Here is a 12738-nt window from a genome sequence, read left to right as displayed (position 1 = left end):
TTTCAGACAAACTCTGCTTTCCACGAAGTGCAGAAATCATAAACTACCTCCATTCCACTTGCCTGGCTGCAGAAGTCTACTGTAATCTAATACAACAGTCACACAGGAGACTTGATGATATCATTTGTTTTCAGGCCATGCATACATGTGTCACAGACACAGGAGAGGCATAACCCATTCCTTCCCATGTAGGAGGGAATATCTCTTCTAATGTGACATCTATAAGTATTTATGGCAAAAAATTACACACACAGACACACACAATATTAATTTTATTTATTTATTAGATTTATTTCCTGCTCTTCACCAGAATAGCACAGGAATAGCTCAGTTGGAAGAGCATGAGACATTTAATCTCAGGGTTGTGGGTTTGAACCCCACGTTGGGTAAAAGATTCCTGTATTGCAGGAGGTTGGACTAGATGACCCTCTTGGTCCCTTCCAACTCTACGATTCTACGAATAAACAGTTATTTTTTTAAAAAAACACCCAGATATAACTCTTACAATTAACAAACTATTCAAAATAGAAGAGAACATGAAAAAGAAGAAGAAAAAGAGTAAGAAATAATAAGAAAAACTGACAAAACTTAAAACTTATAGGGGTATGGTATAAAGGGGAGGCCACAAGAGTATGCTTACTACACAAAAAGGTGTGGGACAGGAGGAGAATGAAATGCCCTTCCATTACCTTTCCTTGCTAAACTCCCCGGTTTTAAGGAATTTTCTCCCTGCTCTACTATGAGAGGGCAATTGTGGTGGCAGAGGTGGGGCAGGCTGCTTAAAAACAGTCCTGGAAAGATTGTGGGGGATGCCCCCACCATTTGTGTGACAAGTATATGACCAGTCCCCCTTTATATATGACATAGAAGCACACACATGCTTGAGATACATGTAGCTGCAAGTTTGGCCTTTACCAAAATACATACAAAGGGTTTGATCCAGGGCTGTCCTTCTGTAAGCTGAAAGGCATTTCCTGAGTCAGTGCAACAGCTTTAGGTTAGAAACAGAGCTAAAACCCAGCAGTGCGCTTCTTTTAGTACAAAGCGGCGTATGATTCTGTTGCAGGAGGTCTGCTAGCTCAAGCCATAGCACGTTCTCAAGAGAAATGGTCTTGCTCCGTGTCTCAAGACCAAATTTGTGCTCTGCAAAATCTTCCACTTGCTCTTGCGCAAGTGATCATAACGGAGCCAACACCGTATTTCTGGATCCAGCACACTGTTACAAAATAAAATTCTGTATGGTAGTACCCTGTGATTTAAAAAGCAAAAGGGTTCTTGCTCAGTGGTAGAGCCCATGCTTCTCCATGCAAAGTCTCCCTGGTTCATTCCCTGCCATCTCTTGGTGGAACAGACTCCTGTTTGAAACCCTGGAGATTTGCTTCCGGTCAGCATAGTTGAAATAGAGCTAAATGGAGGAATAGCTCGACTTGATATAAGGCAGCATTTGGTCTTTCTGTACCGTGCTCCACCTGTGCTTATAATGACATGTGCACACACATGCAACACATCTCAGCATCACCCATTCCACCTTAACTCGGTCTTAGGAATGATTTGAAGAAAACATTTTGGAGTACTTGGCAATCCCTTTTTCTTACCGCCCTGAACAGTTTGGTGTCATCAGTAAACGTGGCCACTTCAACACTCATTTATAAACAAGTAGGAAAGCTCAGTTCCAAATAATGGTCCTTGACAGAAGCTCCTTCATACATCCCTCTGCTGAACGTCTGGGAAACCTTTCTGGAACAGCAGGCTAGATTTTCATCACCCTATAGGGCAACTTTGGCAGATGGGTGGGGTTGTAGTTCAATAAAAGCTAGAGGGACACATATTAGCCATTCTTCTAACATCAGAAAGTATTCTTCTTCATTCACCCCCTGTTTCTGAGCAGAAGACACCAATGAAGAAATGAGAAAGGCCCTCTCATTTGCTGCTACATTATAAATACCTCCCAACCCCAGCAAAATCCTGTGTTGAGGATTTTACCTGGTGGTACAGCTTATTATGTTCCTATTTGCCTTTGTATCAGAAAGGCACCTGGGCAATTCGGTTGGCACTAAATATTGCTGCAAACATTCCTGAGATCATGGTCTTTCCAACAAGTGGCTCTTGTCCAGGTTTGTTAATTGTCTTACTTTAAATGTTGTGAGGATCCTATGCCCTTTTAAAATGTGGTTTTTTTTGGGGGGGGGGTTATTGGGTTGTTGTTTTTATTTTGATTATGTATTTTGTGGTTATATATTTTGATTTTATTCTGTGAACTGCCCTGAGACCTCCGGGTATAGAGCAGTATATAAATTCAATAGTAAAGTAAAGGTAAAGGGACCCCTGACCATTAGGTCCAGTCATGGCCGACTCTGGGGTTGCGGCGCTCATCTTGCTTTATTGGCCGAGGGAGCCGGCGTACAGCTTCCGGGTCATGTGGCCAGCATGACTAAGCCGCTTCTGGCGAACCAGAGCAGCGCACGGAAACGCCGTTTACCTTCCCTATTTATCTACTTGCACTTTGACATGCTTTCGAACTGCTAGGTTGGCAGGAGCAGGGACCGAGCAACGGGAGCTCACCCCGTCACAGGGATTCGAACCACCGACCTTCCGATCGGCAAGTCCGAGGCTCAGTGGTTTAACCCACAGTGCCACTCAATAGTATGTTCTATTCAATATGTACCTAGCCATGATAACAACATGTCCCTACCAAATATATAGAAAGCAGATTAGGGCTGTGTGTGTGTGTGTCCAAGTACAGTACTGGTGAGCAAAAACAGCCAAGCCGAATCTTTCCCTATACACTGACCTCTCCAAAGTTAGTTCCTCTGTGGGCAATTGCTTCATGTCACAGAGACTCACAGGAGGAAAATTATTGGTGAAGTGCAATTTTGTAATGGAAATTGGAGATGGTAAAGAGTTTAGGTCCTCCCTCCGATGCTCATTGCACACATGCTATACTTTAAAATCCCTCTTCCCCACATCCTCCCTGTGCTCAACAACAACCCAATTCTGATGCCCAGGTCTATTTCCGTCATTTCCACCCTGTCTGCCAGTTTGGACCACTTTAGATGTCGCCACAGTTTTGTAATGCAGTGGTTAATAGGCAGATTTTATCCTTCAGAGGACCTTCTGAGTTATTCCTGTGGTAAGTGATGCCACGCGAGCCGAACATGCGCTCATCGAACTTCATCTGAGGTGTAAAATTCTTTTAGATTTAATTATCCATTGTTGTTTTAATATAGAAGTGGCGAGTTCACATGCAATTACGCTTGGCTCACAGCAGCCATTCACCAATTCAAATTAAAAAGTCTTGAAACAGCAGAGTAATTATACCGTAATTGCACACTGAGCACAGAGAAAATGAAGAGAGCCTAATTCTTTGTATTTATAACATAACAACCTATGTGGAAAAAAAGACATTAGCATAAAGGGAGCCATAACTCGCCAAGTATGAACAAATTAATTCAAATAAATATTTAGGGTGTTATATCCTTTTCCATCTGTAGTACTGAGCAACAGCAAAAGTTAATTTTCAGATGTATTAATAATTAATTGAAAAGTTGATTGGAATTGATTGGAACACATTTGGAATGTTACTGTTCTCCTAGGATGTTTAAGATCGGCTTGGTGCCGCTCTCAAATTCTGTTTTTCTATTTATATATATAAAAAAAACCTGGCACAAAACTCTACCTTCCAGCTGCTCCGTTGCAAACCTTACACTCTTTCCAAAAAGGGAAGCTTCCTGTAAATAACATGGATGGATATTAGCTAAAATTTAACTGCATTTTTATGAAATTGACTTCCACATCTGAACAGTAATGTATAAGTGGATAGATGCCATTAACACTAATGGCTGGTGTGTGCTTCCCTTGTATTGGGATTTATATTCTCAGATAGTGGCAAATTTGGACTATTCCAAGTATTACTCAGAGTAACGGCGTGTGACCTACAAGCATAAAATTAAGAAGGAGAAAGGACAGGTGGAGCAGCAGGAGTGCTGGCAACAGAAAGCTATTAGAGGCTCCAGTGAAACAACAATAGTAATGATAATGGTGATAATAACAATAAGCAAACTAAAATAAAATGCACCCAGTGAAGCATGAATTCGTCTTCTAAATAAACAGGGATGGTGCTGTAGATATATATATATTTATGATCATGCACCATGCATGGCTACGTTGTGCAGCTGCACATGAATTATTTTGCTGGCACATTCTGAAGATGGAATTATTCTGCCTGCTAGGATACTAACATGCTATGTGAGTTGTATGACACATCCTTAACTGCAAAGCGGAGGAGTCTCTTTTCGAACTGGACTGTTTTATGGGCTTTTGCAAAGTCACCAAAGGATGATAAAAGCCTAAGGACGATGCCAAATTTGACATTTCAAATTTCAGTTTGTTAACCCTGCCCTTGCTAACCTCAAGCTGTTAGGTAAAGAAGGAGAAAATATTGCAAAGGACCGTGTTACATTTCTTTTGGCTGCATAGAAAGGATGATCCTGTGCAGGCATCATGGTTCGGAAGAGAGTTCAAGCCCCTGTCTGAAGTGCAATTGATAATTGCCTAGCCATAGCTATGGTGAAGCATCAGAACAACACAGAAAACAAAGGTGTTGATTAATTTGTGTCAGTTCAGCCAGTTTCACTGGTAGGGTTAAAAAATAATGAATGCATTGATAATTCTAAACCCCACATCTCAACAGTAGTTTTCAAAGTGTCTCCCAAGGATGAAATGTTGTTGTTGTTTAGTCGTTTAGTTGTGCCCGACTCTTCGTGACCCCATGGACCAGAGCACACCAGGCACTCCTGTCCTCCACTGCCTCCCGCAGATCAACTTATCTCCAGAGTTGATAAAAGACTCGTATGCAGATGCTTTTGCTGAAGGCAAAGGAATGTTTCATCATTAAGGAGCAAGGCCCTTCAAAATCAGATGTATCTCTTGATGAACTGTTACCATGGTCAGTCCAGTGAGTCAGCCCACCAGAGAAAGGAGGGCATTGTTTAATGAAGTTTTAATACAAAAAAGCAACATGATTATTAATTGCATCCACTGATGCGGCAGAAAGACTCCTTAAAGATGTTCTCTTTGATATGACAGTGATCTTGTTTTCTTTCCTCTTCATATTTTAAATGCAAGTCAGGCATAGGGAAAAAATCCAATTACTGTGAAATTTTCTGTCTTATGCATTCTTTCTATGTGATCCTTTTATTTTTATGTTGGCTCGGATGAAAGTGCTCCAGTGAAGTTTTGAGAGCTCCTTTATGTACAAGGGATTGGAGGATGAATATATCTTGTGTACAGAAATGTCCCATCCCCCGCCTCCAGTGTTGCCGCTTCTGTCTCCCACCAAATTATTTCTGCTTTTTGACTTGAGTTTGAGACAGGAAAGATTGAGGAAGTACATTTTGAAAATTGCTCGAATTCTCAACAATAGGCTTGTTTCCAAAGCAGAATTGGTTTAATTCATTCTTCCTGTGGTTGCTGCTGCTGCTATTTTTTAAAAGCGCTCCTGAAAACCTTTCTGAAGTTATGGCTCCAACCAAGAGGTGAAAATCCCCACGAGAACTTTCTTTTTAAAAGTATGCTCAAGTTCTCCCAAAACAAGATCCTTCTCTGGTTTTGGTAGAATCTCAGCCTTTAAAGTAGCAACATGAGTTCATTATTTGGGGAGGGGAACAACTTTGCGCAAATGCTGGTCAGGGACTGTTATTTAGGTGTCTATGATGACAGTCCTAATATATTCTTTAAGGAGTATTATGTACTTTTCATTATTTAGCATTATCTGCAAACTAATATTTAGGGTTTCTATGTGTTCTGCTTTAAAAAAAAAGGCTCAGATTTGTTTTACAGCCAGAGTCCTTCAGTTTTAGACAGAAATGTTCCAGCTACTACCATGTTGTAGAGAGCCACTTGGATTGACTATCTCACAAATTGCTTTTAAACTCCTGTAGGATCTACCTTCCTATAGCTTAATACTTTTTCTTTTTTTAAGTCTCGCCCTTTTACTTTTTCACCACTACCATTTAATTCCAACTTGGTTTTTTAGCCATCTTTTATCACACATCCAGGCACCGGATGAATAGAGACTTGTTTCAGACAAATGTGTTATTAAAGTTTATTACATTTGTTATTTATTACATGTGACAGAATGAAATGCAGTAGTACATGTACACATATACATTGGTCATCTAACAATATTTGGCTTTATATTTGCTTAAATCTGTCACAGTTACTTTGTAAGACTTTGCCTCAAAAGAGAGAGCCCTGGTTTTCACCCTGTGTAAAGCTAATAGTCAATTTAGCTTTTGTTCCCCTCCAAAGTTCACTCAGAGGCACTGCTGCTGTCTTCCTGATAGATTTGCCTCAGCTGCTCTCTTAAGTTCTTCCTTCTGGTCAGATATTTGAAGACCAGGACTCTTCCACAAAGATGCCATAGTGGCCTTCCCTGGAGTCGTCCTGCAGCCAAAGACTCTCCTCCCTGGAAGAGAGGGGAGTGGTTGTGGGCAGGAGCCCGAGCTCCGCCCCTAGCAGGGGGCGTTAGCCCCCTGCCTCCTCCTCTCACCTGGCTGGCGCCCACACCCCTCGGTAGGCACCCAACCAGGTGCCTCTGAGGGGGCGTTTACAGCAGCCTTTTGCTGCGGCGCCAGCTCCTCCTCGGCCTCATTCTTCTCTCCGTCGTCTCGTCCCGCTGCTACCACGTTACCCAGACGTAATCTTCTGTTGGCTGGCTTCTCTCGACTTATGCCTCCTCTGATTCCCAGGCTTACCTTCTGCCTCTTCCCAGTCCCTTAACTGACTGACCAACTGACCCCCCAAACAGTGGACCTGCCCTAATTTTCATCCCTGGGAGAACTCTCCCAGCAAACATCCCCTTGGAAATCTGAATCCTTATTGGCCTATAACTAAGGGCCGATGGTTTTGAAAAAGTAGCCACTATCACAACCAATCCTTTTCATTTCTCCTGACCAATATAAAATATAGATCCTGCTGTTAACTGTTATAAACACCTCTTTTGAAACTAACTGCATAGCCACACCTGGGCAGAGAACTGAAGCACCATATTGCAGGGGTGGCCAACTCCCAAGAGACTGCGATCTACTCACAGAGTTAAAAACTGGCAGTGATCTACCCCCTTTGTGGGGGTTCAGGTCAAAGTTGTTGAGCTTCTTTTATGGAGGGGGGAAAGCCACATTTTGGGGGGGGGGTGCAGGAAAAAATGTTTAGCCTTTTTTAGGGGAGCCAAACTTGTTGGGCTTCTTTGGGGGGAGCCAGTGATCTACCACAGAAGTCCAGTGATCTACCGGTAGATCACAATCTACCTGTTGGACGTGCCTGCTGTATTGTATCTCATCCTGACTTCAGTCAGAAGTGAACGGTCCATTCCCCCTCACTATGTAACCCATTCCCCCACAGGATGGAATACAGTCGTACCTTGGATCCCAAACGCCTTGGTACTCAGAAGTTTGGGCTCCTGAATGCTGAAAACCTGGAAGTGAGTCTTTCGCTTTGCAAACGTTCTTTGGAACCCAAACGTCTGATGGGGCTTCTGTGGCTTCCTGCAGCCAATCCGAAGCCATGCTTTGGTTTCCGAACGTTTTGGAAGTCGAACAGACTTCCGGAACAGATTCCATTCGACTTCCAAGATACGACTGTACTGTGTGTGACTGGGGAATACCAGATCTCACCACAAGAGGGTGTACTCAAATGGAGATCTTGTGACTTTCCCTTGTTGGTACGGAACAGTCAGGTCTCGGTCTAGCTCAAAGCCACATTTCCCTTTTAACAGTTGAGGTAACCTGTTTTTATCATTCATTTCCATTCCAGCTTAAGCTTGGTTACAATAGGATCCAGGCAAGTAGTTCATTTTGTCACACACAAACCTAATTGCAGTTCTATTGCTATGTGCATGTTTAGAAATGCCTTCTCCACAGAGGGGCTTAGTAAACGGATTTGTGCCATTATAAACCTAATGTTCAACATCCCTCAATTTGATATTTTCTTCTCTTTATATTCTTTTGTTTTTACAGGTAACTCGATAGCAAAAGACAAATCAGATCACACTCGAGGCTGATAACATTAAATACAGCCAAGTAGGAAGTTTTAATATCCAACTTAACAATCCTCGAGGTCAGGCTTGAGACTGCTGGGGCATACTAATTATTTCAAAGAGAACATTCGCTGTAATCAGCAGCCACTTGAGATCAAAATGGCTGGAAAGTCACACACACGAGATTTCGACGGAGTGAACTGTGTACATTTGTAAAAATAGCAAAAACATGAAGGGATATACGGCCGAAGAAGTGATGCTTAGAGGACGCCGAAGAAATAGCAATCCTTTGGATCCTTGCCTTGAGACTTGTGACGTTTCACCTCGATGAAAGCAGTATACTTTGAAATGTACTGATCCATTTCCTCTGGAACTTTCCTGGTCCTCCATGCAAATTATTGGTGGGACTGTGCACTGCTGTAATCAAACCACTGTTCCAGAAATTGTCCTCTGACACAGCACAGTTTTAGACACGTTTAATTTGTATTCTAATCCTGAAGCTCCAAGGCTACATATTTCAACATGTCGAAGTTGCTTTTCTTATAGGAATGGAAATACTATATATCCATCGTTAATCATTATTGTTGGCAAGTAGTAGTTATCTGAATACGTCACCCATATACGAATGTATCATTAGTCAGACATGTTTCCCTATGACTAACCAACTACCGCAATTCCTTTCGGACAAATAAAGGGTGATCGAGACAGAATGTTCAAGCCCTTCCAATAACATGCTATTAAAATAATCAGTTCCGTATAATTTCAAGAAGATGGGTGTTTTTTTGCATACACTTTGGTTTATTATCATTAGGTCCTACAAAGATTATGGTAAAGAATAAATGGCGCTAGCTAGTCCCTTCATGAAAATAGACGGGTGCATGTTAATTTTTCCATTCTGAGGTTCAATGGTATTCATTCAGATACGTTTTTTAGGTTTTTGGTTTTTGTTGCTTGAAAAAAAAATATTACTATCTGGATGCTTAAGTAGATGTCTGTTTCTTGATAGGACGAAATAGGTTTCTTCAAATCTGGAATCCATTGAAGATTTCCTTGGCCACTCCAGGTACATTGAGTTCATTCTGTAGTTATTTTGTTAAACCAGAAGTTCTTTTCTATCTCCTATTTCAGTATCTATTTTTTAATCTTGGTGATCTACTGTTTCATGAAAAATCTTAATGTTTAAATGCCTTAAGCAGCTGTAAACTTTTTTTTCTAAGTTATTACAGAATGTATAATTTTATATTCCATTTAATATATTTACCATGCTATGTGGAAATATGAAGACAGAACGAATGGTTTCTTTTGCATTCCATACTGATGTTGCAAGTTAGTCTTAGAGAAGGCAAAGAGAAGGCAAATTTTTACTCCATTTGTTTTGGGAGGTAATATGAAAACTACACAAATTCAATCCTAACAGAAAGAGTTATGCCCAGAACCTCAAGTTGTTTCAAGTGGTTACTAATATTTGTGGGGAAACGGAACTCTTTCCCATTGTAAGAAATATTTGGCGTGGCTAATTAGAAATAAATTGGGTTCTATGATGAATGAGCACCCTGAGGTACTTTTTCCTGTCATGTGATACAAGATTGTTCCACAACAATTTCATTACCTCTGTTGTATTATGGCACTGGATGAAAGAAAACGAATGATAGCTGAAAATCAATCTGAAATGTATAGTATATAATTCTGCTACAGAGTAATCCAAATTTTTGCAGAAGGGGTATTCTTGTTAATTAAATTTTAATTAGGATAAATTGATTGTAGCATCAGTTAGCAGTCTTGATATTTTAACAGGATTAATATTGTATGGATTCGTTTTTTAAAGGTATGTGTAACGGAGAAACACAGAATTCAAAAAAATATGATTAATTCCTTTGCTTGGGATAGTAAAAAGTATAAATGTGTAATTTTGTAGCAGTTATGAGTTTGGCTTTAATTTAGCCAAAAAATCTACAACATGCTTCTCAACATTTCCCCCCCTTTGTGTTTATTCTTAAAACCAACACTGAAAATATTGTATTATATACAAGTGTAAGACATGCATATCAATAGGTGAAAAATAAATGGATTTTCGAATATACTGAACTGAGTTTCTGCAGTGGGTTAATGTTGTGATAACTGATAACCGGTGAATAAATTTGTGCTATAAAACGAACATCTCAGAATGCATATGCAGTTGGAAGCTCTTTTATATATATTTAAAAGCCTCTTTAAAAATAGATAAGGGACATTTCAAGATACAGAATCCAGTCTAGGAATTCCTGTTCCCTTCTTTGCCTTCTTCCTTTTATGCCTTGCTGAGCACGTCACCTTGTTTTTCTTTCTGGTTATCATTTCAGCAAACAGAGGTAGTAACTTTGGTGGCGGAGGATAACTATAATGCTATTAACATTAGTGGGGCATGAATGTTCCTTTGGCATCAGAGGCTCCCCTTCAGTTAACACAGTTTCAGTGGCAAAAGGGGGGGGGGAATAGTCCTTGGGGTTGAATTGGGTGACAAGAGAGTCATTCTGTCCAAATAAAATTAACTGATACCTGTTCAACAAGCTAAAAATAGAGCCTGTGCAGCCGCTGAATTCTTTCTAGGATTGGCTCCGGGTTCCTTCACTCTGTGAAGCAATGGCATCCATCAGTAGAGGGAGGAGCAAGGGGGAAGACATGAACAATAAATCTCAGATTCCCAACTTTTAAAAAAAAGAATATGTATCTAGCATTCTTAGAACCAGAAATAAAAGGCAACATGTACAAGTAATATTCTAAATAAAAAATGGTGATGAATTAGCCGGTACTCTCCTGGTGTCAGGGACTGGGCAGAGGAGAAAGGGTGGAGACCGCCTCCCCAGCCTGACCCTTCCAGAGAAGGAGGAGACAGTTCAGAATTACATCAGGGGTTTGAGGGAGGTCACAGCTCAGAGGAAGATGAGGGGGAAAGCTGTGAAATAATGGGAGGAGGGAGAAGAAGCGCCAGAGGGGCGACAGCTGACAGACACAGTGTCTTTAGAAAGCATTCAAGACCTCCCCTCTCCCAGAATCCGGTGGGCTTTGAAAGTAGGAGAGCAGAGAGCCCAGAGGCAAAGGCACTTCTCAGCACCCGTAGTGATGACGCATGAAGAGGAGAGAGGGAGGGGGTGGAGATTCACTCGGAGCAACGTCACTACTCGAAGAGGCTGCATTTCTAAGCCTCTCTCTGTGAATATTGAATAAAAGACATTGGTAAGAACTTTCCTTGTCTTATCTGTTGCTGGCAACCTACCGTGGGGGTTGGATCCTCTGACGCCTGACGCCGTGTGTTTTCCTTTGCCCGCCACTCCAAAAGGAATTGCTGTGTACATGCAGCTGAGAACATTTATCTTAGCCCTTAGGGAAGAAAATAAAACCTTTGTTTTTTGTGTAAGTGTTGGGAAAGATTGAGGGCACAAGGAGAAGGGGAGGACTGAGGATGAGATGGTTGGACAGTGTTCTCGAAGCTATCAACATGAGTTTGACCAAACTGCGCAAGGCAGTGGAAGACAGGAGTGTCTGGCATTCTGTGGCCCATGGGGTCACAAACAGTTGGACACGACTAAACAGTTAAACAACAACAACAAGGTCCAGGTTTCATTATTTAGCAATATTTTAAGGTCTTAGGAAGCTGCTGTCTACTGAGTTCATCTAGTTCAGTGATGGCCAAACTTGGTACTCATTTTAGCTAACATGGCTAACTCATCTTAGCTAACTTGGTACTCATCTTAGCTTGGTACTCATCATCCCTAGCTAACAGGACCAGTGGTCAGGGATGATGGGAATTGTAGTCCCAAAACAGCTGGAGGGCCAAGTTTGGCCATCACTGATCTAGTTGGTCTGCATAAACGGGCAGTGGATGTCCAAGGTTTCAGCTATTTGAATAGGATACCCACCTTTACAGTAGTTCTGCTTCCGGTTTCCTGCTGTCACCTAAGATGAGTATCTATTGTTCTGCTCATCCATTTGATTTACACCTGAATGATCCCAATGCATCTACAAGTCAAAGACGCAAGGTCTTTTGCAGCCAGTTGTTTAGTACCACGGTTGTTACACCTCTGCTCTCCATTGATTCCTGTCACGCCTGCCCAGTACATAACGTAAAAGTCAAAAAGGCAGTTACTGCACTGGCAGCTCTTTGGTTATGCCAACACAGTTGTGACCCAAAGTGCAGGCTTCACCAAGAGTATCATGGTAACAACATTTTGCTTGGTGCACTTCCATAAAGTCACCTGGAGCAATGTGGTCAGCAGAAAGCCTTTCTCCAGTGTGCCTACTCATTGATTATTAGACCTTAGTTCTGGATCCCATAGGTGGAAGGAATACATCTGCATTGTGGCAAGTTGTTTACATCAGATGGTCTGCTGGCCCTGCCTTGACTTCCAAATAATTTGATATTATTGTCGTTATCTCTCCCTGTTGATTGACTCTTCTATCTTTCATGTCTAGAATCACAGCACATCCACTGCAAGCCAAGATAGTGGCAAATAGGACATGCTTTTGATTTTTCAGTGCAAATGTCATCCTAATCTTTTTGTCGTTGCTGTTTGTTTTCTTGCTGATAGTTAAATCGACTGAGCTGTGCACTGAGAAGATGACACAGCTGAACAATCTGATGGAATTAAATAGTTTCTCATAATTTCTATGCTGTTAAGTGGCACAAAGAGCATTACCTAATCACTGCTTGTCAGCCTTTGCTGTTT

General features: G+C 41.4%; 1 protein-coding gene across 3 annotated transcripts in view; it reads left to right on the top strand.

Annotated features, from left to right (window-relative positions):
- Window positions 1-10120, top strand: part of TAFA2 (TAFA chemokine like family member 2) — a 149900-nt gene extending 139780 nt beyond the window's left edge. For all 3 annotated transcript variants that reach the window (XR_014172380.1, XR_014172381.1, XM_081928139.1), the window contains one exon: window positions 8016-10120. Coding sequence is in view for 1 of the 3 variants with exons in the window: in XM_081928139.1 (XP_081784265.1) it covers window positions 8016-8027 (12 nt within the window). In the remaining 2 variants the exon portion in view is untranslated. The remainder of the gene's footprint in view (window positions 1-8015) is intronic.
- Window positions 10121-12738: the final 2618 nt, after the last annotated feature.

The sequence above is a fragment of the Podarcis melisellensis genome (genome assembly GCF_964234715.1).
Source record: "Podarcis melisellensis genome assembly, chromosome: 10".
Classification (NCBI taxonomy): Eukaryota; Metazoa; Chordata; class Lepidosauria; order Squamata; family Lacertidae; genus Podarcis; species Podarcis melisellensis.
The sequence above is the reverse complement of the archived record's forward strand: the minus strand, read 5'-3'. Positions and strand labels throughout refer to the sequence as shown.